Source organism: Rhododendron vialii, chromosome 4a, assembly GCF_030253575.1.
Source record: "Rhododendron vialii isolate Sample 1 chromosome 4a, ASM3025357v1".
Lineage (NCBI taxonomy): Eukaryota > Viridiplantae > Streptophyta > Magnoliopsida > Ericales > Ericaceae > Rhododendron > Rhododendron vialii.
In genome coordinates this window covers 2,261,712-2,289,602 of record NC_080560.1, presented here as the reverse complement: position 1 = coordinate 2,289,602, position 27,891 = coordinate 2,261,712, and the positions used below count along the sequence as shown (strand labels likewise).

Genomic DNA, 27,891 nt, shown 5'->3' with positions numbered 1-27,891 from the left:
AATAACATAACAAATATATACTTATTGCGCGAAAGTGTATTCTTTCTTTCTTTTTCTGTTTTCTTATCATAGTGGAATTTTTCTAATTTTTTGACGAGGAAAGCGAGTAAATTTCAAGAGCTAATTCCCTTCCCGTTCATCGAACGAGCAAGATGCTAGTTATGTTCATACTAGTTATGTTCATAGCTGACAGAAATAAAAAAAGAAAGAAAGAAAGAAACAGGAAAAAGAACGGAATAAACACCCTTCGAAATGATTAAAAAAAAAAAAAAAAAACCCTTCGACATCGTTTCTCCTTATAGTATTCCTCTTCTCCTTCCCAACTCCATCCATTTCGACTGTTTCTATCCTATCCAAGGGTTCTTCCCTCTCAAAAAAAGTTCTCTGTAATCGAGAAATTGGTTTTGATTCTCATTTGGAGTAAATTGTCTCTCCTCTGAAATCACGCCCCCCGGTGATCCCTCCAAGGTACGTTCTCCGATCACGTTTTATTATTAACTCCCTCAACGCGTTTTCATTTTTTAGTAATTCGTCCTCAAACCCTAACCCTAATGCAACAATACCCTTTTCACCATCAGGAAAAAAAAGAGAGGATGGAGGAGCTTTTTGTGGCAATTCTATCTATGCTTCTCTTGGTGGCCTTGATTCCTCTTTATCTGTGGAAGCGCCGTCAAGCTTCTCGATCTCCCGATCACACAGAAGATGTTCAGGTCTGTTCTTTTCGCTTCTTTCTTTATTTCCCTGGGAATTTTCACAGCATTAGGGACTTTAATTCTTGAGTTATTGGGATAATGAAGGATGCTTTTGGTTGTTTATTAAATTTATTAATGTCAGGTGCTGGTTTTGGTTGGTTTGTTAATTTTTTTTTGTTGAGATAATCAAGTTGGAAGGGATTAGCAGGTTCCGCAGAGGGAAGCTGTGGTACGAGCAACGGGTAATCGACGGATGCGAAGGAGACCGGCTTCTGCTGCCAGCACCTCTTCAGCCCCTATAGAAGAAGGTATAGTAAACGAATCCATGAAAAGGTGTTAGAATAAGAGGCAGGCATTGTAATCCTTCAGGTAGTGTTTTGTTCACTGGAATGGAATTTGGGAAGGGATGAAATGGCTACTCCTTGGATTCCCAACCGAACAACCACTCGTCTGAATTGGTTAATGATGATTCAATTGGTAATGTACATGATAATTGTCAAGAGAACTTAGTGATTTTGATCCCTTCATGTCCTTACCTTGCCTGGGTGGAATTATGTTGAGGCGTCGTGGATCAGTCTTTTGACCTAATGGGAATGGTTGAGTGGTTTCTGAGGGTCTGCATGTGCCTGACGGCCATTAAAACTTTTGCTCATTATTTGTTACTACGTTGTAACAATGTCAGGTTGTGCTACCATCTTTCGCCCTCTTAGGATTTCTTCTGATTTGTTAATGACAAAAATGAGAACGGCAGTTATCCAGGGCTTGCGAAAGTAAGGGGGTCAGTGGGTGCAGAGAGCATCGCGTTCTTGCCTTACATAGAGTACCTTTTGAAACCCGTAGTATGAACCTTTAACAGCTCATATTGGACAAATCTTTGAAGCATTGTAGATATCACTTCACTAGTTGAAGGAGTTGATGTGGAGTTCACTGTTAGTGGTTATATACTTACATAGGCTCACCAATTCTGTATAATTTCACTTTATGCTTGCGCCTCTGCACTTTGTAACAGATTTTACGATCTGAATAGGAAGTTCAAATGTGGAATTGAAATGATTGATCACACTCTTTATAGCCCTTCTTCATCACACTCTTTATAGCCCATATCAACTAGTACTCTAGAAATTGAATGGTGGTCCTACTTTATTGCTGGTTTTGTTGGCCAGTTAAATACTGGTATTTACTGGACTAAAAGATTTTCTTATAAAATGCGGACTGCAGAAATTGTTGATGGAAGTGATGACGAAGCTGCTGAAGGAGATTATTATAACGCTAAAGCATCAAAGAAAAAAGACAAGAAACGGCAAGAGCGGGAAGCACAGCGTCAGGTGCGGAGCTATATTTTGCCTGTTATTTCTTAAGTTTCAATTGTCTCTTAAGCATCTTACCATGTTCCACGTACAATATACTGATGGAAATATTTTGGAGCTGGTCACAGTGTTTTGATCATTTAGGAACTTTTATAGAAAGCTATTCGTGAATGTGGACATCATATCTCATATTAAACCTGAACTTGATCATACCTTTGAGACTTCTGTGAAGAGGTTAACTGTAATCATTGAATACACACTACTACAACACTTGTCATTTAGTGCTAATTTTTGGGAGCCTCTGTAGTTATCATGCTAAGTTCCTGATGTTTAATTATGAAGGCTGAGGAGGCTTCACGTGAGTCAAGGCATACAAAACAAGATCGTTATGCAGAGATGCGGAGGCGGAAAGATGAGGAGCGTGAAGCACTAGAACGTCAGCAGGTTTGATTACATATACTTTTGAGGAAATTTCAGAAATTATGCATTATTTTGGATTCCTTGTTGAAGGAAATGAACATGATTTGTGCAGGAAGAAGAAGCTATGGCACGAAAGGCCAAGGAGGAAGAAGCTGCTGCTTTAGAGTTTGAAAAATGGAAAGGAGACTTTTCTGTTGATGCTGAAGGTACAACAGAAAATGAAGTGCAAGATGGAAGCCAGGGCTTGCTTTTTGATTTTGTTGAATACATTAAGGTAGTGTTTTAGATCTCTTGCAATTTGGCTCATCTCTTTTAGGGTGAGTATTTGGGTATTTACTCGGGAAGAGGCATGCACAATTTTTTAGTTGGATGAATGGTAAAACCCTCAACAGAAGCAAATTGAAACCTCTGTTTCCTTCTTAGGCTTCCATTGACTGTTGAGAAAAGGAAAAAAAAAAAAAAAAACGTGTTGCAAATACTAAATGCATAAATAGAAAGGTGTATGGTACCTTCATGGGGTTGTACAGCGAATATGTGGAACTGCTGATTATATATACCCCCTCTAGAAGTGGTTGTGGACTTGTGGTCTTTTCTTCTATTTCTCTTTTCCTTATTTTACCATTATAGTTCTAGGGGATTTTAATTTAGCACATTTTAACTTTCGTAATATTATATTGCAGAAGCACAAATGCATCCCCTTGGAAGATCTTGCTGCAGAATTCAAGCTACGAACTCAGGTAAACCACCACGATCACTCTTTTAGCTAACCTTCGGTTCATGTCTGTATATCAGGAACATTGGAGGAATTTAATTACTGTATGGAAACTGATTTTTGCGCTCCACTTTTTATTGATGGCGCTCCAATTTTAACGTGAAGTTACTAGAATAAAGTGGAGCGCCATCTATAAAAAGTGGAGCGCGAATATCAATTTCCTTACTGTATTACTAATCAAATAAATCAAACAATTGCTTCTTAGGTGTGCTAACTTGTATCAAAGGCACTACCCCTCCTTTAAGTGATCTCCATTAATTAGTTGAGGGGTCATTACTTCGCAAATAATGTGCAAATTAATCAACTTCAGAATAGTTTCTTTGCAATGCTTAGACATTCGTGTTGTCATGCAAGCATGCTGGGGATGGTCCAAGTGTTTTGGTTTTTGCCTCTGAACGGCTTCATGCTTAATCCAACACAACTTCTGCTTATTGCAGGACTGTATCAACCGGATCAACTCACTGGAAAATATGGGTACGTTTTTTATTTATAGTGGTTTTGCCTAGGTTTCATCCTTTAACATTGCTTGTTGCAGTTGGTCAAGCTCAAAGGCCACTACATGGCACTTCTAACCCACATTTAGAATTTCGATTCCCAATAGAAAGCATGGATTACTTATCTATTCCAGTTCTTCAGAGTCTTATTACTCAACTTTCATACTTCTGCCAATGCTACCCGAACTTGCACCGTTTTGCTCATCCTGATAGTTTATTGATGACTGCCAAAAAGTTTCTCTATGTAGAAAATTGGTTAGCATGTGGTATAATCGTTCGGTTAGCTGCATACTACTCATTTCACCACTAGGCGATACAGTATATGACCAGAAAAGTCCTCTTTAAATTCTTCCTCGTTGTTGGCCAGGGTCATGCATCTCCTATTTTGTTCCTCCTTGTGAGGTGCCAAAATCAGATCTAGCCTATTCTGTTTTCTTGTGCCTTGAAAGTACTGAGATTTCAAGGTTGTTTACAGTTTTTTGTTTGGATTATCCTTGCCATTTTTAAATTAGGTAAAATCATCTGCATACATATTTTCATTGCACACTATGAATCATACGTGATGTATGATAAAAAGCACAATTCCGTCTTTGGATAAAAGTAATTTGGCTGTGTCTTTAATCAGGGAGACTATCTGGGGTGATGGATGATAGAGGAAAGTACATATACATCTCCTTGGAAGAAATGCAAGCAGTTGCTGATTATATAAAGCGTCAGGGGAGGGTTAGCATCTCACACTTGGCTAGCCAGTCCAACCAGTTCATAGATTTGGAACCAAAAGCCCAATTTGTCGAGGAAATCAGCAGCGTAGAGGAGATAACTGCGGCTTGACTCCCGTCTATGTCATCAGAGATAAAGGAAATTAACTCAGTACATCACTCAATGTAGATGTAACACATTTTCTTCTTTTTCGTGACTCTTCTGTAGATCAAATTACCCGTCAGTGAATGAAATGGTTTATATACGCTTTTGTGTTTTGAAGATCAGATCTCGAGATGTGATGCATTTGGAATCTCTGATGTAATCTTCATATGGTTAACGAGCAAACAAAGTTCCAGTAACCTCAAGAATCTTTTGCCGACGGTAATATGGTTTCCCTAAGCGAATGTCTAGTTCTTTATACCTTATGGTCAATACACTAACACTGAATTATCAACGTACTTCCCCCAAACTCGATCAAATTGCGAGCAACTAAAATCAATTAAACACACAAAAGAGACTTATGAGTTTCCATGGAGAAACCAAAAAATATTACAGAGCACCATCGCTATTTAAAATCGTCGCTAAACACGGGTTGCTCTGCTAGACCACGTTTTGTCATGCATGGAAACATCCATCCCGACAGAGTCGAAAAAATATAGATGTGTCTGAAGCCCCTGAGACACTTCACTAACTAAAATAACTCTCTCTCTCTCTCTCTCCCCTCCGACAGTCCGAATATGGCGCTAGAACTGGAGGAAGGGAATTCTTTTGAACGGGTCTTAGCTATTTTCCCTCTGTTCTATTGTTAGCATTTCATGACAAGTCTCTCTCTCTCTTTCTCTCTCATACCCTGGTTTCTTTCTTTTCCTCAAAGCCTTTCCCCCCAATTTTCTCCCTCTATCGCCCTCCTTTGCCGTGTGCTTTCACGCGGCCTCGGCTGGTGTGATCATCATCGTCGTCCTCCCACCCCGATTCCTCTTCCTATTTAACAAAAAAACCTCAAAACACAGAAATACAAATGAGCTCGTTTCCAGGTATGAAAATACCATGGAAAGGGGTACAACCTTGCCTTGTAGTCCTAGTCCTGTTTTGTTTTTCCATTCAGATATGTAATTGCCAGAACGACGACGAGACCCCATCGCCGCCCAAGGACCAAGGCTTGTGCAATGGCATATTCGTGACGTACACCTTCTCGGAACGCGAGAAGATATACCCTCTCGTGAAGAATGCGTCCGCACAAGCGTGGAAGTTCAATTCGCAGGCATGGATCGAAGTTTCGTTGTTATTGCGTACAAGAACCATTTTATAAACATGAACCAAACTTGATCATGTAAAATCGTACATGCATAGAAGCCTTAATGATAGATAGTCAGACGTAACGTTTCGCCAACGTTCCGAAAGAGACGTTAAGAAAACCGCATGGAATTCGACTTCTCTGAAATTTTGGGATTGAATATAATCAACAATCATTGTTATCTCATTCGTCTAAAAGTTTTTTTAATGATTCAAATTGTTAAAAACTTCTCCCCGGTAAGAATTAAATTTGGATCATTCATTGCCCTAATAAACGATCGAGACGAGACTGCTTCTTCCTGTCGGTAAAGAAGCAGGTTCTTTATAAGCTAGAATACACTTCTTGCGGGTAGCATATCGTTCCGGTCTATTAGAAAGCTGAAACGAATCCGCGGATTCAATGGAAAAAGCAAATGAAAATTTCTTCAACCTTTTTCCCCTTGATTGCAGGTAATGATTTTGAATTCGGGAACCGAAGAGCTGAAGTCGTGGAAGGTGTTTATAGGGTTCCAACATAATGAGATTTTGGTGAGCGTGGATGGGGCTCAAGTGGTGGATGCAGATGATTTTCCGATTCGGGTCGGGAAGAACGGGACCACCATCACCGGGTACCCGAATACGGATCTGAAGACGGCAATCGAGACGGCCGCAGATTTTACCCAGATTCAAGCAAACGTTGACATTACCGGGACGCAATTCGGGATGAAGACCGGGACGCCTATGCCCAAGACAATTCATCTTGCCAATGACGGCTTCAAATGCCCTGCTGCTAAAAGACAATGTGAGCATATTTCTCTTCTTCATGTTACAACAATCTAAGTTTTCTTTTTACTGCTCCCGAAGTATCATGTGACATTTTCACATAGTACATACTCTCAATAAATCACGAGCAACAAAATTTTCGGGATGAGACATCAACGTACACTTTTGCTGGGAGACGAGGGTCGACTCTCATAATGTGTATTGCGATAACTCGTGGGCTAAGGGTATCAGGTAAGCGACGCCGCATAATACTCCGACAGTGCCCCGATAATCAGTAAGGGAGCACCACATTTGCATCCCTTGCGTAATTGGATGCAATTGAGGTTGGCTTTGGCAATGCATTTTTTCACTATATTGACATTGTTTCTTGGCACATAATCATGCATTCCAAATTATATTTCTAAGGGAATTTTATTAATCTTTGAAATTGTTACATAGATTAATAGGACAAATTTTCCTCCTTTTTACAGCCAACACAATGCACGTATGTTGTCACAAGGACCCAAAATTCAAGACCAAAGTGACGAAAACGAAGTTCATGCCGAGGCAATACGGCGACCTCTCCCTCACGTACGACGTGCTACAAGCCTACGAAGGCTACTACCAAGCCCAAGTAACCATAGACAACTTCCACCCTCTCGGCCGACTCGACCACTGGAACTTGACCTGGGAATGGATGCGAGGCGAGTTCATCTACACCATGAGAGGAGCATACACGCACAAGAAAGACTCCTCCGACTGCATTTACGGTCCTCAGGGACAATACTACCAGAGCTTCGACTTCACCCCCGTTATGAACTGCGAACGAAAGCCCATCATCTCCGACTTGCCGGCCGAGAGAGTCAACGATGACAAAGTCGGGAAGTTGCCTTATTGCTGTAGAAATGGAAGTCTTTTGCCCACCATCATGAACGAGACTCAGTCCAGATCAATTTTCCAGTTACAGGTATGAGAAACTTTGTCATGTGTGTTTTTTCCTATTACCAATATTTGCGCCTCGGCAACTTTTTCATATGTGTTAAGTCACATATAAGGTGAGGGTGCAAACGTTTTTTAAAACTATTCAAATCCATGCGAGTGACGATAAAGAGTGGAAGCGCAGAATGAGAATTGAGAACGAGAACGAAAATATGATTGAAGGATTATGTGACATGGTCTGTGGGTATTCTGATAAGTTCTTGTAATGTACAGTGTACGATACATGTATGTGAATGATTAACAATAACAGGAACGGTCTCGGACAAAAGACACTATCATTTTGAGTAGTACTAAGAAAGTGTGCCATAAAATGGAACGTGTGATGGTAATCTCTCACCTGAAGTTTTTGGTTTGATTTTCTTTGCTAGCAACTCTTGCGGTAAGTAGGTTACCTCACCCTCACGCATTAGCGTGTGAAAAAAGGTTGTAGGGCGGTAGGCACTAGTCCGAGATGTACCTAAGTTAACTCGAAATACCCTGCATTACTGGAGAAAAAAAAGTGTGATGGTATTAAGGAAGGGTGGTATTATTGAATTTATCATTGGTATTATCTTGCAATTTTGTGATTGCACCATTTTATTTTTGGAGTTTATTGAGTACCGTTTCTAAATTTCCCGCCACCAAACAGGTACAAAAAATGCCGCCGGACTTGAACAGGACGGCCTTCTACCCGCCGCAGCGGTGGAAGATCAACGGCGTTCTCAACCCCGAATACAAATGCGGGCCCCCGATCCGCATTGACCCGACCGAGTTCCCGGACACCAGCGGCCTCGCCGCCACGAGCTACGCCGTTGCTAGCTGGCAGGTCACCTGCAACATCACCAAGCCGAAACCAAAACAAAACCGCTGCTGCGTCTCCTTCTCCGCCTACTACGCGGACGCCGCAGTCCCCTGCCCCACCTGCGCCTGCGGCTGCGATGACGACCTCGTCCACGACAGCAAGTGCGACCCTGACGGCGCCGCCCTCCCCATCCCACCCGAGTCCCTCCTCGTCCCCTTCGCGAACCGGACCACCAAGACCAAGGCCTGGGCCGCCCTCAAACACAGAACCCTGCCCAAGAAACTCCCCTGCCCGGACAACTGCGGCGTCAGCATCAACTGGCACGTCAACACCGATTACAAGTCCGGCTGGACGGCTCGGATGACCTTGTTCAACTGGGAAGCTGATCCGTTTCAGGCAAGGGCAGAGGGACTTCGATACAAAAGGGTCAATACGGTACATGAAAACTATCCATGGACGCTTTCATGCTTTCATGGATAGTTTTCATGTATTCGACCATAATTTGTTGATACAAACGGGTTCATTTGACCCCTCTTGATTTAATTTCTCACATGTAAATTTGATAGTTTGTAGCCAAATTTTAAAATCTTGACCCCACAAAAAAATTTAAAATTGCCACTTTAAATGCATAGAAACTCCAAGCGTTCTATGCTTTTCAAGAGTTAATAATAGTATTACCAATGAAGCTATAATGCATCATTTTGTAAAGATGTTACATCTTTCGAAAAATAATGTGACATCTTGATATAATTTAAATACGGTTTATTTTTGACCCCACTAATTAAAATTTCTGGCTCTGCCCGTGGTTTCAGGACTGGTTTGCGGCGATCAACATCAAGAAAGCTTACCCGGGTTACGAAAACGTCTACTCGTTCAACGGGACGAATCTGCCGGCGCTGAACAACACCCTGTTCTTCCAGGGCTTGAAGGGGCTGACCTACTTGAACGGGATAGTGAACGGGACTAACCCGGCTTCGGACCCGAGCGTGCCCGGGAAGCAGCAGTCGGTGATTTCTTTCTTGAAGAAGAACACGCCCGGGATCAATGTGGCGATTGGAGACGGGTTTCCGACCAGGGTGGTGTTCAATGGGGAAGAGTGTGCGCTGCCCACCGAGTATCCGAAGAGGAGCGGGGTCACGCGGCCGTCGAGTGGTGGGTTTGTGGTTGCGGTGGTTGTTGGGATTGTGAGTCTTGTGCTAGTGACTGATCGCCTTGGCTGAGATATGAAACCAAGTTATGCTCAGTTCTGGTCCATTTTTTAGGGTAATTTGCCTATATGCTCTGTTTGGGATGTCTAAAAATCAGAAAATAATCGAAGTTTTTGGAATTTTCAATTTTTTTAGGTTTTTAGTACAAAGTTCCTATTTGTGGTTGTTTCAGGTAGAAGAATTGGAGAGGGAAAAGAATAGGAATCAAACTTAAAAAAAAAAGTTCTTTTAAGACCCAATAAATCAAGTACAGAGATTTCGATAATTATTTTCGCACTCTCCTTTTTTAGAATTTGGAAATTCTGTAATGCAGCCTGCACTACAAGCACGCATATATGGAGTATAACATGAAAGCCTTTTAGTGAAACCAAACGTAGTCTTATCTTTCTATGCTTTCGTTAAGCAATCGACACTGGCATTGCTTTGGCTCGTACTTAGAACTGTCTATATGTCTTGTTTCAGCAGTAGAGGAAATGCCCCACACGCGAGGGCGGTGACAGAGAAGATGAACAGAGAGGACAGTGATTGTGAAGAGTACTGTTTTTAACAGTTTAAGTTTGATTCCGGGGAGAAGCAGAGATGGGGAGATTACGAAAAAAAAAAAAGTTTCGAAAACGAACACTTGTTCTTGATTGTATGCATTTTGTACACTTCAGATACTTGTTATTTATAAACAACTTACTTCAGAAAAAAACCCGGTTGTCAAAGAGTTGGCGGTTCCGCATCTTTTGTTCGAGACTTCAATTTCGGATGATGTTCTTCAATTCGATTATGATATGCGATTTCTCAAATACGGTTTCTGTTTCCGTAATCTGAGAAGTGAAGTTTCGCTTATTCTAACGTGATCGTGTGGAGTTTTATCTTGAAACTGTATTCTTTCAAATTCCTCCAAATGACAGGGAAGTCGGACTATAAATGGAACAACACATATCCGGAGGAGGGATTTTTCGATATTCATCAACCTCTTGTAATTAACCTAATGTCATGCAGAATTCTCATGTTTTTAAGTGTACATTTTCATAGAGTCTAACAACATGATTGAATCGTAATACAAACGCTCGGTATTTTGATCGTTCCAATCTTGGTTTTACCTGGAAAATTCGATTGGAAATGATGTTTGGTTCCAGTTTTAATGCTTTACTCTCTGTTTCATCCTCCGTTGAGCTATTTGAGTGAGTATCGATTAGAGCTTAGTTTTGTAAGTCCCCATTGAGGTCAAGCAGTGAGCCATGTCAAACGGGCTTCAATACGTGCTCAGATTTGATTTGAATATCAGTTTAGCCGTTCTCAACGAGCTTTAATTGAGCTGACCTTGAGAAGCATGGCTTTTTCTATTTAGCCTAGTGGTGAGTTGTTCTAGCGTAATCTAAAAATTAACGAATTAATCCTGCTCAATAAGTGGAACGCATTAGCTGTTCGCTCTCAGATTGGGCGGCTCGGAGAAGGGCAATCACTCAAAATTGTGTTCAAATTTTGTTTGTTTATGTGACAAATGATCCTGAACGAGCATTTTCCCTGTGGGTTTGACCTCGTTTTAGTTCATGTGTTCAATGCTTCTGCTTCTGAAAAATTACCTTGATCTTTCCTCTTCTTGTTGAAGGGGCAGCTTGTCTTGTCTATGGATGGGGTTTCAAAGGGAACCAATTCGATTCACTGAACAAAGTTTTGGGGTTCTTGTTTTGGCTGCCCAATTTTCTTTTTCGATTTTGATGCCATGGAATAGAAACAGGAGTAAAACGGAAGTCCTAATTCGAATAAAAGATACAGCATCACTAGCCATCGCCTGGTGAAGCCTAGATTAAGCCGATGAGTAGCTGGACGACAGAGAACGAAAACATTGACAGATTAAAGAGAGAGCCATTTCAAGAACAAAGAACTGGACAGCCAAGTTTCCCCTGCTCTAGTTTTCTTCGTTCCAGGTTTCAAGTTCCTTAAAAGTTTCTCTAACTAGGTAATGAATGATTACACCAACATTTTGTTTAGAAGGAACAAAAAACTGTAAGAACAATAATTTCCACGAATCATAACACTGTTATTGATATGGGAACACCTCAAAAAACAAAAGTTCGCCTCATATTTCATAACAATTACAACAGGTTATGATACAAAATATATTCACATAATGCCTTCCGAAAACTGTTATACAAGAGGTGAGGATTGGTTTTTACATACAACAAATGCTCCCACCAGCATGTTTTTACTGGTTTGGGAGTGTACATATCTGTGAAATCTGAGCCGATTTGTAACAACGCATAGGATTTTCTCTTTCCAACTGCATTCGAAACTGTCCAAAAACGTCACGCTTGACTATGCCAAATGATTACATACTTCATTTGGAAGCCAAGTGTAGGCCAATGTCAAGTCTTCTTGGCCTGCGGCAATGTGTCAGCAGGGGTCAACATAATGTTCACTCATAACCGAGAAATCGGGAAAAAGAAAATGCTTGAAAAATAAAAAACTGGGACAACAAAAAGACGCTAATTAGCCAAATACTGTTACAAACTGGTCCATGCAATTTCACTTGACACTAATCCCTATCCTCTGTATGAATTATAGGCCTCGAATGTGTCTAGGGTTAGTTAGCAGCTTTCATGTACGTATTCAACAATCCTAGGAAGAGAACAATCAGCAGAGAATGGGTAAGCTATAAAAGCAAGCCTAAGCATGAAAATAAGTTAAGGTAGCAAATTTACTTTGTTTTTGGTTCACTTGCAACTGCAGCATTAGTATGACTCCATCAAAAACAATCCAAGAATTTTTTTACCTTTTTAAGATACTTCTTGTGAAGTTTCATCGCCCCGGTGCATGCTTTTCTGGCATCCAGATTTCCAGTTATGTCGTTCAATATCTGGAGAGAGAGAGAGAGAGAGAGAGAGAGAGAGAGAGGTGAGTTACATGAAAAACTGCAGAGCTGCAGCAAAAATAGGAAATGTTGAAGCATCACTTGTCAAGTGAACAAAGATAGTCTAGCTTTCGACTTTTTTCGCAGGGTTTTAGAAATTATAACCACAATCGACCAAGTGATACTAATCTACGGTTAGACGTAGACTTCAGCAGGTACATGAGCCTGCACCTTTCTTGAGCAATTCAGTAAAAGAGTTTACCTAAGAGGTATATCATGGAAAGTAGCTTCCATTAGCTTAAAGCTTCATGAAGTCGTTAAACTAACCTTAACGACATCATCCAATCCCCGGGCCTCAGTCAACAACTTGGCGCTTTTATCTTTCAAGACACTGGCAACAAGGAAAACAGAAATGGGGAGTTGGGCTTCAGCACTTTTTGCTCCCAAAGTCAAGTTTTCTCTCTCGTACTTCCCATATTGACGTATCGACTTAGCTTTTCCTTTGGATCCATCAACTTTTTCGTTAACTGATTCAGGGTCCTCGTACAAGGAGAACAAGTCCGGGTCATATTCCAGAGCCCACATCATCTGTTTAGAATTTCAAAAACATGAAACAAGTCCATTAAAAAGAACAGAAGTTCTAATTTAAATAAAAAAACAAAGATTATAAAATTAACCACAATACTAGAATTGAACACATGCCCGCATGCATAAAGAAGGGAAAGAAACTTGAAACAAAACCATAAGCATTAAAAAGCTGCGAGAGAGAGATTGAATCTTACCTCCCAAAGGTACAAGGAATCACCAAAAGAGAATTCTCGACGAAACAAAACCATAAGCATTCGGAAAGCAAATAAATAGTCACCTCCACCTAGAGTCTCTGTGCTCCAAGTTCAGAATACATTATCGTCAGTTGAGCAAACAATTTCATCAGGAGATGTTCAAACAAGAAAAGGAACTCGTAATGCAGTAATGGATGTAGTAATAGACTAATTCAAAAGCAGTACCTAAATGCTGATGAAGCTTTGGATCAATCACTTGAGTGATTGACGCCAAATTACACAGTTGTGTCTCCACCCCAACAGAGGTCTCGGTGCATCTGAAATTTCCCCGCTTCAAAATTTAAAGTAAAAAACGCATATGTTTAGATATTGTCAATGGAATATTAATCAAGAAAAGAAAAAAGAAACATGGTAAACAAAGTAGCTAAAAGAGATAATATGATACATCATGCATAAATATACATAGCACAGCCACACTTTAATTGATTTTAGAGGTACACCTATTTATATCCTGCAAAAGAAACTCATCAGTACTGGAACAGACAAATTTCTTAGGCTCCGAAAATAGAACAATGATTTACACTTTTTGACCCTCTCAGCGGTGTACAAAAACAGTTTAGGACATATGTTCAACTGGATTACAAAAAGACTCCGGTATATCTTTCTACTCTACGCACTGGTTCCTAAGCAAGCAACAGGTTTTGTTTATTTTGGAAATCTCGAAAAAGTTTCAGTCACTTGTCCTGCAGACTGTATATATGGAAAAACACCTCCATTTCTTGATGGAGACAAACAGCTTAAGATCGAAGACGGTTCCTGTAATTATCCTCCAATTGGATAATCATCCTAGAGGCAATGGAAATTGGAAAGGCTTCAAGAGGTAAATTGAGGATTCATGATCTAGGTTCACTACTCGAGTCTACATTTCTCCTGGTAAATGGATTAACTATAGAAGTTAAAAGCATTATCGAACAACTGTCCCATCACCCTACAAAAAACCTGTTACAGTTTGGAGTTTTAGAGGAGGAACCAAGTCAAATGAGATGAAAATAAATTGTTGGCATTGAAAACCATAATTTTGAAGCATATCTTTGTGAATTAATTCCACATGTCTAATATTTAAAAATCCTGATAGGATATGGCTTTGGATAAATGAGTAATATACCAGTTTACGCATCAAATGTTCAAAGCACCAAAACGCATCTGCTTCATCATCAAGAAGAATTATCATAGGGGAGCAGAGATCACTCATTCCTGCACGGCACATTCACAAAGTGTGCTTCAGAGTCAGCACCTCGACCCAAAGTATATAGCTATAAAACTAGCATAATTGATCCGTTCCTGCATTTTATTGAAGGCAGTGATGGAGGAAAGATAATGATAAGCACCCAATAATGCATATTCTTGGTGCTTAAGTCCTCTAGTATGTTGTGTTTGTACATATATATTGTCGTTTTTATGCGATATTGCACGTAAGGTACGTTTTTGTGTATTTCAGGTAAAACGTGCTAATAAGGCGGTTTTGATCGCCAATAAACGTTCCGGGATGAACCAAGTGTCCAAATGCCCGCCGGTACTCATTTCATTGTCACCGAAGCCTAACGGTGCCACAAGAAGCCTCGGAAATTGGCCGGAGGTCAAGGTTGGCAAGGAATGTGCCAAAGTGGTTTAAGCAAGGCATATGCATCGAGGATGGCCCTCGAGGGTATCCGAGACTCCAAGGCCATAAGGCATACCTCCGCCAAGTCCCGTTGATCATGTAATGAAGCATCGGAAGGCCGTCGGGGCACGACAAGGCATGATGGCCCAAGCTGACCCTGTTCTGCTGTTTTCACACAGAGGTACCAATACCTCATTTTTTAGGTATTGGTACCATCATGCCGAATTAGAAGACAGTTGGATTGGTACCAATACCTCATTTTTTAGGTATTGGTACCAATGCCCTTCGGCCAGCACCTTTTTTGCTGAATATTTCAACCTTCCATAAATGGAAAGTTTCTACTTCTAGTATGTTTTTGGGATATTTTGGGGGCCTTTTTGTCCATTGTAAGGCTGATTTTGTAAGGCCTATAAATAGTCTTGTATGCCATTTATGGATGAAAATGGCCATTAGTTAGTTTTTAGGCCTAAGTCTTTTTCTTGCTTTCTAGGATTTTCATGTTGTGTTCTTAGCTTTTCAAGCTTTCAATCTTCAAGAACTCAAGTAAGTTTAAGTGTTTTGATGTTTTCTCATGTATTAATGTTGTAGCTACTTGTTAGATCTTCTTATAAATCAAGTTTATTTTCGTTTTCATCGGTGAATCATGTTTTTCATGCTTAACTCTTTTTCTAGTCTTTTTATTATGAGTGAGTAGTTAATCGGTTCGGTCATGGGGTGAGGTTCACCCTATGGATTAGTCCATTAAATGGTTTCTCTTAACTTTAGCTTAATCTCAAGGTTTTGAATGAATTAAACCCATGATTTCTAGCTTTGATCATGGGGTTGGTGGCTTCTTTGATCAATGAAGTTTATCGCCTTGTGCTACGAGCTTGATAATCCTACGCGTGCGAACGATCTTTTTTCGTCTCTCACTTGCGTTAAATGAGTTCAATTTGAATTAGAGCTTTGAATTAAGTTATAAGTAGTCTTCAGCTTTTAATTCTTCTAGTGGAATCCGGACGGTTTCGGTTCACTCATGAGTTAGATGAAGGAACCGTTTGATGGCTAAGTCGTGGGTAAATCAATCCCTTTGACTCGACCATCTTAACCTAGTTTATTTCCAAGTTTAATTTCATCAATCGAATCAAAACTCTAAAGTTGGCCGCTTGAACGCCGCAATCTTTAAGCAACTTCTATTCCAAATTCGCTAAAGAAGATTTCTCTGTGGGAACGATTCCGGTCTTACCGGTTATTATGCTTTCAACGACCTAACCCTACGCTTGGGGTGTAAACCTTTCTAAGAGGTTAGGTTGCGACGAGAAGCAATTTTTGGCGCCGTTGCCGGGGAATTCTTAATATAGCTTATTTGGAGGTTCGACAAACCACTGTAAGTACTCCGTTTATTTTTCCTTTGTGTAATTTGAACTCGATTTAGTGGATACCTCTAACCGAGCCACCAATTCGACTTGAGGTGTAACGAAGCTAGATTGAGCATCAATTGCCTTTTCTTTTGTTGTGTATATATGTGGTGGTGGCTTAACCCCACGGAACTGTTTTGAGAAAGAGGTGGCGGTATAGCCCCTCTGGCCTATTTACTTTATATTTTTATCTTTGTAATAGAATGGCGGCGGCAAATGAGGAAATAGTCCCCAAGACTATGCGGGAGTACCTTTATCCCAATCAAATTTTTACACCCTCTTGCATAGTCACCCCTTCTGCCAATGTTTTAAATGTTAAGTCGGGCATGCTTCAAGTGTTACCCCATTTTCATGGCTTAGGCTCTGACAATCCATGTGCACACATCATAGAACTCGAGGAGCTTTGCATGAACGATAAAGAGGTCTTATTAAAGATATTTCCATCATCTTTGAAAGACATGGCTAAGAGTTGGTTTTATTCCTTGAACTCAAGATCAATACTTACATGGCAAAATATGGAAGAACAATTTTTCAAAGAGTTTTCCCCAATGTATGAGACTCATATGCTACTATGTGAAATCGTAAATTTTTATCAATTTGATGAAGAGTCTTTTGCATGTTGTTGGTGGCGCTTTAGATCTCTCATGCTTTATTGGTCGCAACATAGCTATGAAACAAGACACCTTATTCTCATTTTCTATAAGAGTTTAAATTCTACAACGCGTCAGCTTGTAGAAAGGATGTTTGATGGTGCCTTTTTGGATAGAACCGCTAATGAGAGTTGGGATTACTTTGATAAATTAGCTGAAAATTCAGAATCTTGTCTTTATGATGTCAATGTTGAAGATGCCACCTTAAATGTTGGGGAAAAGAAAATAGAGCCACATATCTTTGTTGAAAATGTTCGTTTAGATTGTGAAAGCTCTGCAGAGTCAGCATGGAGTGATGTGCCGGATGATGAGCCTGATATCCAGTGTTCTCCCCCTGTTGATCCCCCTTTGTGTGACAATTCGGGGGAGAAATTTCTCATTTTTGAGGAAACGAATGCGGAGGTAGACTTCTTGAATGCTCTGCTGAATGAGCAGGATGGGAAGAATGTGAACAGACCTGAGAGTTTGTCTCCTTCCTTTGAGGAGATACCTTCCATAGAAATTTTGAACCATTCAATACTCTCAGGTCTAGACGATGCCACCTCTCCTATCGAGTCTCCCCAAGTGCAAGAGCTTTTAAAAGTCGAATTGATTGATTTTGTTGGTGTTGATGAATTTGATTTGATTTACCATCCTTACATTGTAGATTTTGTCAACTCGTTGAAAATCAATCTAGTTTGGAATGCGCACTTGGTTGAACTTAAATGTCTTAAGCAAATTCGGCAATTGCGGTACTCAAAGTATCTATTTTTGTGGCATGGTCGGATTCAATTTTTGAAGCAAAGTGTGGAGTGGAGTGCTATGTTCATTTTATTAGCGCTCATTGGCATATTAAATGTTAGAAGCCCGCGTTTGGCTGAACGTACATAAACTCTTTCTTTTTCTCCTTCTCTTTTCTTTTTTCTTTTTTTAATTTGATGGTCTGGTATAGCCACCCGTTTCTCGCTTGAAAAATGGGGAGAAAAGTAGTACCCGTTCAATCACGTGACGATTTGGTGGATTTAATTTTACTTGTCAGTTGTTAGGGCCGGATAACATGAGCCAGGTAGTTCTAATGTCATTTGCTTCTTATTAGGTAGTTGGTTCTTAAGTCTTTTGCAGGGTAAGCATGCTACCACACCAGCCTTGGTGGTTTAGGTCTAAAAGCTATGGTGAGTGAGGCATTCAGGAGCCCTAAGCATGGGTGCGATTACGTGTCGCGGTTGTAAGACCAAGAAAGCCCCAGCGATGACCTTGTGTGACTAGCTGTGGTTCCGATGGAGGAGCCGAAAGAGTGAGCCTTGGAAGCAGTTCCAATGACGAAGGGAAGCAATGACAAGAAAGCCTCCAACTTGGTCGAGGTATATGGGGGTTGACATTCCCTCCGGAGGTACAATCTTTTGTTCTTTCCCTCTCAATACTGTTAATCTCCATGCTATGAGGACATAGCATCGTTTAAGTTGGGGGGAGATATATATATGTTATATATATGTTCATGAGACTTGTCTCATTTTTCTGTTTTTGGTAAAATTTTCAAATTTTTTGTGCAATCTTCCTTTATTAGTAGTGATTTCGTATGTTAGATACTTTAAATATGCTCAATTGTGTCAATATGGCAAGAGTCGTGTATCCCATCGAATTTGATTTTGTGTTTGAATCTATGCATATGCATATATATGAACGTTGATGAACAAGTTGAGCCTAAAAGTCAAGTCAAGTGTTATGCCTCACTAGAGTGGAGATTCGTTTCATAAGCATCCCATGCTTTTCGTTCTCCTATTCCGCACTTGCGTAAATAACACCTTTTGTGCATGCTTAAGTAGTGTTTATATCTTTCATGCATCTTATTGGAGTTGCTAGCGTACTTAGGAAATGATTCAAGGCATTTTTGTTTGATTAAACCACATAAGAGTCTCATCGTCCTTGTTTTGAACCACAGTCCGAGTCTCTTCCATTGTTCAAACCTAGGCAACCGGATGTTTGGAGGGTTGTGTGTCAATGATTTTCAAAGATTCAAGGAAGTTTGGAATGGTGTGAATATGATAAAGTGGTTGAGATGCAAAAGGCAATGAATTGATATGTGATTCCCTATCTCTCCTCTCCCACTACAAAAGGTAAAACCCCAAATTTTCATCTCCCTCTCCAAAGCCCTCAAAATTGGCTCCTCAATCTCTCTCACTACAAATTTCATTTCAAATGACCCTATTTCTCAAAGAAAATCAAAGAGATGCTATGAAAAAGCAAAATCATATTCGAAAGAGGGTTGAATACTATGATGAGAGGATTGGTGTGACCTCCGGGTTAGCTTACATTCCGGATGAGGAAGAGTCCAATGGAAAAGGGGAGCTCGAGGCTCAATACCATGAGGAGTCGAATGAAGATGACGACTATGTGTTGTTGAGTCGGTGGTAGTAGTTTTTCTTAATTTCTTTTTCGTAACTTTGTTTGGTGTTTGGCCGATATGTGGCCATGCCTTGGGTAGTTTAGGGTTGGTAGTGGCCAAGGGTAGATGAATCATGCAAGTATATGGCCACTACATTTTTGTAGTCCCTTTTTCTTTGTATCCAAGGTCGTTATAAGCTAATAAAGTCCTCCGTTGATCTTTTGTACGCTAATTAACTCCGTTTGATGCATAGTCGATATCTATTATTACTTAAGTTGTGATATTCCTAGTCTTCCCATACTTGTCAATAATTAGCTTTCCTTTCGTTCTTAGCGCTCTTTTGATAGCATGCATAGCTTTTTGTCTCTAGCTATTGCATTTACTCGCTAGCGCTTGACATGGGATGTATCTTGTATCTCACTGTGTGAAAAGTCGAATAAGAGCGTTATCCTTGTGAGTTTTAGAGTTGAAACTCATTGTGGTGCATGCATGCTTGACTATTCTAATATGGCATAGTTTGTTCATCCTAGTTCATGGCATGTTTGTGCGTGGATTGCATATGGTCAGATTTGAAGGGGTGCTTTGGACTCTTGCCTAGTTGTAGTTGTTGAGCATAGCTTTCGTATCTTCGTTTTGGGAAGATTGCATAGTTTAGTTAAATACGTTTTGTTTTAGTTTGCTAGGGACTAGCAAAGTTCAAGTTGGGGGGTGTGATAAGCACCCAATAATGCATATTCTTGGTGCTTAAGTCCTCTAGTATGTTGTGTTTGTACATATATATTGTCGTTTTTATGCGATATTGCACGTAAGGTACGTTTTTGTGTATTTCAGGTAAAACGTGCTAATAAGGCGGTTTTGATCGCCAATAAACGTTCCGGGATGAACCAAGTGTCCAAATGCCCGCCGGTACTCATTTCATTGTCACCGAAGCCTAACGGTGCCACAAGAAGCCTCGGAAATTGGCCGGAGGTCAAGGTTGGCAAGGAATGTGCCAAAGTGGTTTAAGCAAGGCATATGCATCGAGGATGGCCCTCGAGGGTATCCGAGACTCCAAGGCCATAAGGCATACCTCCGCCAAGTCCCGTTGATCATGTAATGAAGCATCGGAAGGCCGTCGGGGCACGACAAGGCATGATGGCCCAAGCTGACCCTGTTCTGCTGTTTTCACACAGAGGTACCAATACCTCATTTTTTAGGTATTGGTACCATCATGCCGAATTAGAAGACAGTTGGATTGGTACCAATACCTCATTTTTTAGGTATTGGTACCAATGCCCTTCGGCCAGCACCTTTTTTGCTGAATATTTCAACCTTCCATAAATGGAAAGTTTCTACTTCTAGTATGTTTTTGGGATATTTTGGGGGCCTTTTTGTCCATTGTAAGGCTGATTTTGTAAGGCCTATAAATAGTCTTGTATGCCATTTATGGATGAAAATGGCCATTAGTTAGTTTTTAGGCCTAAGTCTTTTTCTTGCTTTCTAGGATTTTCATGTTGTGTTCTTAGCTTTTCAAGCTTTCAATCTTCAAGAACTCAAGTAAGTTTAAGTGTTTTGATGTTTTCTCATGTATTAATGTTGTAGCTACTTGTTAGATCTTCTTATAAATCAAGTTTATTTTCGTTTTCATCGGTGAATCATGTTTTTCATGCTTAACTCTTTTTCTAGTCTTTTTATTATGAGTGAGTAGTTAATCGGTTCGGTCATGGGGTGAGGTTCACCCTATGGATTAGTCCATTAAATGGTTTCTCTTAACTTTAGCTTAATCTCAAGGTTTTGAATGAATTAAACCCATGATTTCTAGCTTTGATCATGGGGTTGGTGGCTTCTTTGATCAATGAAGTTTATCGCCTTGTGCTACGAGCTTGATAATCCTACGCGTGCGAACGATCTTTTTTCGTCTCTCACTTGCGTTAAATGAGTTCAATTTGAATTAGAGCTTTGAATTAAGTTATAAGTAGTCTTCAGCTTTTAATTCTTCTAGTGGAATCCGGACGGTTTCGGTTCACTCATGAGTTAGATGAAGGAACCGTTTGATGGCTAAGTCGTGGGTAAATCAATCCCTTTGACTCGACCATCTTAACCTAGTTTATTTCCAAGTTTAATTTCATCAATCGAATCAAAACTCTAAAGTTGGCCGCTTGAACGCCGCAATCTTTAAGCAACTTCTATTCCAAATTCGCTAAAGAAGATTTCTCTGTGGGAACGATTCCGGTCTTACCGGTTATTATGCTTTCAACGACCTAACCCTACGCTTGGGGTGTAAACCTTTCTAAGAGGTTAGGTTGCGACGACGAAGCAGATAAGTTGACTACCCACCTTGACAGTACCCAACATCCTTATCAAACCAGGCATAGACGGCGAGAATGTCCCAAAGCTTCGACAAATTTTCTTGCTTCTCATAAAAAACTAGTGTCCTATCAGTGCGAACCACATCGAGACCTGTCATAAAAATTCCAAGCATGAAAGGTTTAAATGATTTCAAAAAGTTCAACAACCAAAACTCTTAGAGTTATAAGAAACCTGATACACATTAGAGCAACAAGCTTTCAAACTAGGACAACTTTTGCTGTACATTCTAGTGTTCAGTAAAGAAATTGATGGTCTACAAACAAACTCCTCGAAAAAGCATTTAGGAGGAACAAAGAATGTAGATCTAGAGACTTCTCTGCATGATATCAAGTGGATTTTATACTCTATGCCCTTCTTCCAAGCGCAAAATGTTCATTGAAACTCCAACGAAGTAAGACATCAACATTATACTCATGCCCATGAAGTTATGTTACCTGAGCCTTTCAAACATTAAATGACCAAGTGCCGTACAAAACTTACAACCAAAAAAGCAATTCATCATAGAAGCAACTTAAACAGCACAAATAATATGTTGAACATGCAACATTAGACTAGAGAGGCTTCACTTGAAAAGAGTGGCAAGGCAGTGTTTCCTTCTGAATTAACAAGACTTAGAGTAGCTGTTCTAAGTTTCATATCGTACTGGAACTGGAAAAGTTACCATCTAAGAGTGGCAAGGCAGGTTATTAACGAGAGCCAAAAGAAAGTATAAGGTTAATAACGAGAGCTGCTAGGTAAAGATATGTTTGGAATGCTAAGGAAGTTAAAGCACGATAAAGAAAACTGCTAACCGTCATAAAGGTTCACGAAGTTAAAGATTCTCACTTGGTACAGACTACAGAGTAATTGCTTGAGCTTGCACTCCCCACGAAAAAGAATGAAACGTACCCGGTAAAGACACAAAATACTCAGTTGACGAAAAGAATAAGGCCGTTGCAAGAGTCAATAATTGACAAATAGTAATTTACAACAGTGACTAGAACAAAATCAATAGGCTCAAACTGTATATGCTTCACGGCATGCCATGAGAAATTCTTTTAATCGTGGAACTTATTGAATAAACATGAGACAATATTCGGCACCATGTTCATGAAGGTTAAATGTGGTTCATATAAATACGTACAACCTACATTTGTACTTAAAAACATAAGACTGTAGAAGGAGACAGAAGACAGACTCAGGAATATGAGAGAGAATCTTATTGCTCAGTCCATCTTGAGGGAAAAAAAACAAAAAGGACAAAGGGAACGTGCATTTCATTTCATAGGAGCATAAACTACCAACCTATCTGATGCAGTGTAAGCTTCCATTGGATTACTTGCTTGTCCTCCTCTTTCGCTATTGCTGAACTGTGGGATGTCCCTGTATTTACAAAATTTAAGGCATCAACATCTGATGAATTGCCAGATGCAGACTTGAAGTTTTCAGAATTACCATTTTCTTGAGGAAGTGAGACTGGTCCCTTGTCTGGATTTGCTTCCAGAAGCACTAAGGGATCTTGAATAGGTACACCATCTTCAGTGATAGTGGGTGCAGTAATATACCTACCACTCCCAACAATGGGAAACAATTGGCGGCACTCTTCTTTCAGCACAGCATACTGTGCCCTGAAGGTTGCAAGAAAGAGGAAGTTACTAGATGATTTCCAAGTGTATAACAAGCTTGACTTCCATCCAAAAAATGAGGCAAGGAAAGGCAACGACCTTCGACTTTGCCGTATTTCCTCTCGTTCAGCAGATGTGCTCTTTGGATCAAAACAACCAAGAAGAAATTCCCAAACTTCTCCTCTAATTGTTGGATGGACCCCCTAGTTTCACCACCAACATCTCGATGATAAGTGTCAATACTCACATTGTATTACACATTTGTCCAACAAATGAAGAAACAGTAAATAGCAGATTGCATCACATATTTTCAACAAAAGTTAACTATTAATTATCATGCCTTCAACGATGATTTGGATGGAATTTGAAAGGACTGAACGGAAAGTTAGTTTACTGCTGCCAACAGCAGTTGGTTTGACACTTGATTACATATTGTACAGCCTACAAGGTTCTACTTAGAAATAGTAAAATTTTCAACTGCAAAGCAATGTTAGGTTTTGAGACTATTGTGTTATGCTCACAAATCTCTTTCAGGTAAACATTTTATGCCGAATTCAACCTCTAACAGTCATGAGGTACAACAAGGATGGCATGCAATAGATTCAGGTAAATAGATTCAAATCCCGATGAACCTTTTTCCACTTCAAGCATACTGCTTTTCATATACTTCCACACACCATGAACGTGAAAACTTACCCCACGGTGGATTCGACTAAGAGTCCTGCCTATGTCGAGATAACCTTCTGGACTAAAGGCAGCCTGCCATTTTCGCACACTTAAAGTTTTTCCAGCCTGAGAAAGATTGAAATCCAGAGAAGGCGTTATAAGCCCAACCATAAAAGCTGCAACTGAAATCAAAGCGAACTACTAGTCTACTTGAGATGTTGATTCTTACAACATACGCATTGAATTAGCGTCATCTCAGATACCATAACCTAAGTTTACATAGAGTAACCAACTTCAGGAGCGAAGGGTAATTACTAACTCAAATTACTGAATACATCCACCAGCCGGGGTTCTAGCAATCATAACACGTTAACACTGTTAACAACATAGGATGTCCTCAGAGTGTCCTCTAGGGGACGCCCCAGCAGCTTAGGCTGTGTAACCTGTGTTCCCCGGACAAAGAAACTCAAATCCAAATTTCTTTAAATATCAAGACTGAAACAAACAGACGCAAAAAATGACAACTGACTAAACTGGAAAACCACCCTTGGCTCAAACGCATTCCCTCCTTGTCAACTAATAAGTAACAAAAATTGAATGGTGATGAAATTTCCGCACAGGACCTGGGATAGCCAGCATTCAAGAAATCTTAGTTAATACCTAAATTAAGCTCTAACGATCTCCAGCATCCCATGTATGGTCACAACATGGCCTTTGCTTTTTCATTCCGTATAACCAGAAAAGGCATACCTTTCTAAATATCCTCACCTTCCCTCCCTCGTTCTAGTCTATACACCGAAACTACACCTCCCAAATGGGAACTTAACCCAAATAGAATCCAAATTGACATTTGTGCTTCACAAAAATAGCAAAAATCAGCTCCAAGCATGAGACTACACCCACACTTAGACCGTGCCATATACACAAAAATGCCAATTCTGAGTGAACTTAGGAATAACGTGGGCTCATTGTGAATGAATGGACCAGAAGTCAGCAATATCACATCATCAAATGGATTTCATCAAATCCACCAAATGGGTATGTCAGAAAAGAGAGTGGGCATTTTTGCAGAATAGACAAACCTTGATTTTGAATTTGGTTTTCGGAACGTCGGTGCATTCCGGCCGAACCTGATAGAAAGAATCAGTAGGAATTCCAGGGTCCCTCCACATTTCAAAGTATCACAAGAAAAACACTTCCGCAAAACACACCCAAAACAAATCAAAATCAGAACCTCCCGGTATTTGTCAAAGATAATCCTTCGACAACACACACCGAGAGCTAAATCCTCCGAGCAAACATAAAATCAAAAACCCAGATCAGATTTTACATAATAAACAAAAATCAAAGGGCACCAGATCAGGCTCCTTCGAGAAAAACAAGAAAAGCAATGGTTTTCTTTTCCTTTTCTGTTCTAATGTTGGAAAAAGAATTGCTTTTGCTGTTCTTTTTCTGTTCTGATGCTTGTGTTGTTTTGGTTAAGTGGTGGTGGTGGAGGAGGAGGTGGGGGGTAGCCTCCTGAATGGGTTTTTTTTTCTCACACCACACCACAGGAAACGACGACCGTTTAATACGTTGAATTTATCGATGCGGTCCTCTGTTTCTTTGTGTGTGTGGGTGTGTGCCTCTCTCTCTCTCTCAAGAATTGTAGCTTGGGCGAACTTCATTGAATTTGGGTATTGGTGTGGGAGGAGAGAGAGAGCGAGGAAGGCGTGGAATCAACGGACTTTGTAGCCACTCACCTTCTTTCCCGGGTAAAATGAAACCCAAATGAGGAGCAAGAGAGACTTCTTCAATCTTCATACAGGTTGCCAGGTCACTGGGACCTTCTGCCTCCTTATACCCAATTGCTTGATCTATTTTCGGGTGCTGTTAAATACAATTGCGAATTTTTTTACATGTAGTCAATTCATAAGAGGAAAATTTTGAATTCCTCCTTATAAATTGGTTACATGTAGTAAATTCACAGTTGTATTTAGCTGTGCCCCTATTTTCTCAATCGTGCATTGCACTCCAAAAAAACAATACTATTATTAGAATTTTTTTTTAAATCAAAAAGTTTACGCTAAATTTAGATAAGCTTAGCTCGTTGTTCGGGCCGACTCATTTACAGATGTCTGTATAATACTCAAAGCAAGCTTGAGCTCTCAAATACTAATCGAGCTCGAGTATCTCGGTTCGAATTGGAAATCTTGTAGTGTAGCCCACACTATAGGGGTTGTAGGACAGCCGATTCGGCTATCTATTTTAACGCCGATGATTCAAATTTAATCCGAACTCCTATTGATCCGAATCGTTCACTGTCAAAATGAATAGCCGGCCGGATCGATCACCCTATAGAATCCCATTGTCCTCTGGTCTCGATTCAAGCTCGAGCGTATTGAATTTTGGAGAGCTCGAACACGTAAAATCTCGGCTCCACTGGTTTGAAGTCCTAGGTCTAGGGCTTATCAACTTGATATAAAATGCTCAATAAACTTTTAAAAAAAATGTGTTGAAACTTATAATTGATTTAATGAATGGAGTAGATCCTGATCTGCTTTAACTAAATTGAGTTTGACATAAATAGGTAGCATTTCATCCGACTGTGTTGTTTCAATTTGGTTTAAACTTAAAGAATGTCAAGAAAATTTTCCAAAAAAATAAATTGTTTATGTAACAAATCAACCCAAAACGAAATGATGAATCAAAGTTCTCCGGGGATGCTCCGTTGATTTTATAGTTCCTGTGCTTTTTCGGTGAAATAAAATAACTTAATAAAAAAAGAAAAAAAAAGTTATTAATCATGTCACAATATGAAAGACGGTATTCAAATACCCAACTGAGCTATCTATTCCAACAAACAAACACACACAAACACGCTCACAACTGTGGACCATGTGGCTCACACTTTTTTGTGATCCTAGAAAAATTGGTATTCCAATCGTTATCATTATTCCTTCGTATTCGGTACGTACTTTTGTAGGCAAAATTACACTCACCGACCTTATACGTGGTTGGCAAAAATAAGCAATACCCAATTAGATTTGGAAAAAGTATTGCTAGTTCAAACAAAATGTTAGTAGACTTTCACCGATGCTAATACACACATGAATAGTACAATCATTCTTGCTTAGCACATTCGCGATACCCGTTCTTGGTACATTCGCTATACCGGTTGTAGGTTTCAGATTTAACTGTATATTTAAGAGATGATATCTGCAGAGATTTAGTTAAAAAATTTATTGCCCAAATTAATCCCATAAATATGAGATATATAATATCGTGAGTTATATGGTACTATTATTAATCTCATCGCAATTATTCATCTGACCGAATTACATACCCCAAGACATTGTATATCTCTGCCATATTATTTATAATTTAGACCATGTTCGTTTTGGGATTTTGAATTTTAATTTATAAGTAATAAGTGTAGAAAGAAATAGAGTAACGATTGAAAAATCAATAAGTCTAGGTACATTACATCAAACCACTACACCATCCACTATATTTTTTGTGAAACCCATTTCAGGTCCCACAAATACAGAAAAATGCTCATAAAATATAAAATAATATTATATGGGGCCCTGTAAAAAATCAGCTCCAACGGTATCGGTAAGTATTATTTCTGGACTCGTAGGGGCAAAACCGCGCAGTTAAGTAGTTTCGCCCTTATGAATTTAGAAATAATACTTACCGATATCTTTTATAGCTGATTTTTTACAGGGCCCTATAAAATATTATTTTAAAACTTATGGACATTTTTTTTGCATTTTTGTGAGACTCAGAGTGGGCCACACAGAAAATGTAGTGGATGGTGTAGTGTATGTAGCATCTCTTCAATCGGAGTAATGATTATAGAGAGATAGAGAAAAAAATAAAAGTAATAATTGGAGAGAAATAAGATAATGATTAGAATCCAAAACCCTCAAACGAACAAGGTCTTACTACTCAATATTTTTGCATTGAGACGTTCAAGATGGAGACTAATTTGTTGCTAGCCTATGATATTCATGTGAAATTATTCAATAGTCCGGGAGCATCACCACTTGGTATTCCGGATCACTCCATCACCACACATTTTCATAGGGTCCACGATTAAAAGCATGGATCTCACATAGATGTGTGGCTCTAGAATGGTCCGGAACAAGACATGGCAGTGCTCCCGGACTATTGAGTATTTACTCG

The 27,891-nt window shown here is 39.8% G+C and overlaps 2 protein-coding genes across 3 annotated transcripts; one reads left to right on the top strand and one right to left on the bottom strand.

Annotated features, from left to right (window-relative positions):
- Positions 1 to 318: 318 nt before the first annotated feature.
- LOC131322618 (COBRA-like protein 10) lies at positions 319 to 10,097 on the top strand. The gene is made up of 16 exons (XM_058354003.1): positions 319 to 468; positions 579 to 710; positions 898 to 1,000; positions 1,911 to 2,017; positions 2,342 to 2,443; positions 2,532 to 2,693; positions 3,100 to 3,156; positions 3,629 to 3,665; positions 4,311 to 4,510; positions 4,673 to 4,768; positions 5,334 to 5,648; positions 6,131 to 6,461; positions 6,913 to 7,388; positions 8,049 to 8,597; positions 9,014 to 9,464; positions 9,875 to 10,097. Exons 2-15 carry the CDS (start codon positions 594 to 596, stop codon positions 9,419 to 9,421), a joined length of 3,060 nt encoding a protein of 1,019 aa, XP_058209986.1. The 5' UTR covers positions 319 to 468; positions 579 to 593; the 3' UTR covers positions 9,422 to 9,464; positions 9,875 to 10,097.
- A 1,358-nt stretch (positions 10,098 to 11,455) lies between these two features.
- LOC131323116 (GTPase-activating protein gyp7) lies at positions 11,456 to 25,549 on the bottom strand. Of its 2 annotated transcripts, XM_058354747.1 has the most exons (12): positions 24,804 to 25,543; positions 23,752 to 23,847; positions 23,155 to 23,258; positions 22,886 to 23,058; positions 22,736 to 22,813; positions 21,419 to 21,541; positions 14,199 to 14,287; positions 13,259 to 13,364; positions 13,034 to 13,131; positions 12,579 to 12,839; positions 12,174 to 12,257; positions 11,456 to 11,781 (listed from the first exon to the last, which is right to left on the bottom strand). In XM_058354747.1, exons 1-12 carry the CDS (start codon positions 24,891 to 24,893, stop codon positions 11,767 to 11,769), a joined length of 1,317 nt encoding a protein of 438 aa, XP_058210730.1. In that variant the 5' UTR covers positions 24,894 to 25,543; the 3' UTR covers positions 11,456 to 11,766. The 2 variants fall into 2 exon arrangements, with proteins under 2 accessions (XP_058210730.1, XP_058210729.1); XM_058354746.1 differs by having other exon boundaries at positions 22,736 to 23,058; positions 24,804 to 25,549.
- Between the last annotated feature and the right edge of the window lie 2,342 nt (positions 25,550 to 27,891).

Excerpts from the sequence above, each read along its gene's own strand:
- LOC131322618 (XM_058354003.1), top strand. The coding sequence starts at position 594 with ATGGAGGAGCTTTTTGTGGCAATTCTATCTATGCTTCTCTTGGTGGCC. Across the intron at positions 2,018-2,341 it reads AGCGGGAAGCACAGCGTCAG|GCTGAGGAGGCTTCACGTGA; the intron begins GTGCGGAGCTAT and ends TTAATTATGAAG. Across the intron at positions 5,649-6,130 it reads CGTGGAAGTTCAATTCGCAG|GTAATGATTTTGAATTCGGG; the intron begins GCATGGATCGAA and ends CCTTGATTGCAG.
- LOC131323116 (XM_058354746.1), bottom strand. The coding sequence starts at position 24,893 with ATGTGGAGGGACCCTGGAATTCCTACTGATTCTTTCTATCAGGTTCGG. Across the intron at positions 13,365-14,198 it reads AACATTTGATGCGTAAACTG|CGGGGAAATTTCAGATGCAC; the intron begins GTATATTACTCA and ends TAAATTTTGAAG. Across the intron at positions 12,258-12,578 it reads GATTGGATGATGTCGTTAAG|ATATTGAACGACATAACTGG; the intron begins GTTAGTTTAACG and ends CTCTCTCTCCAG.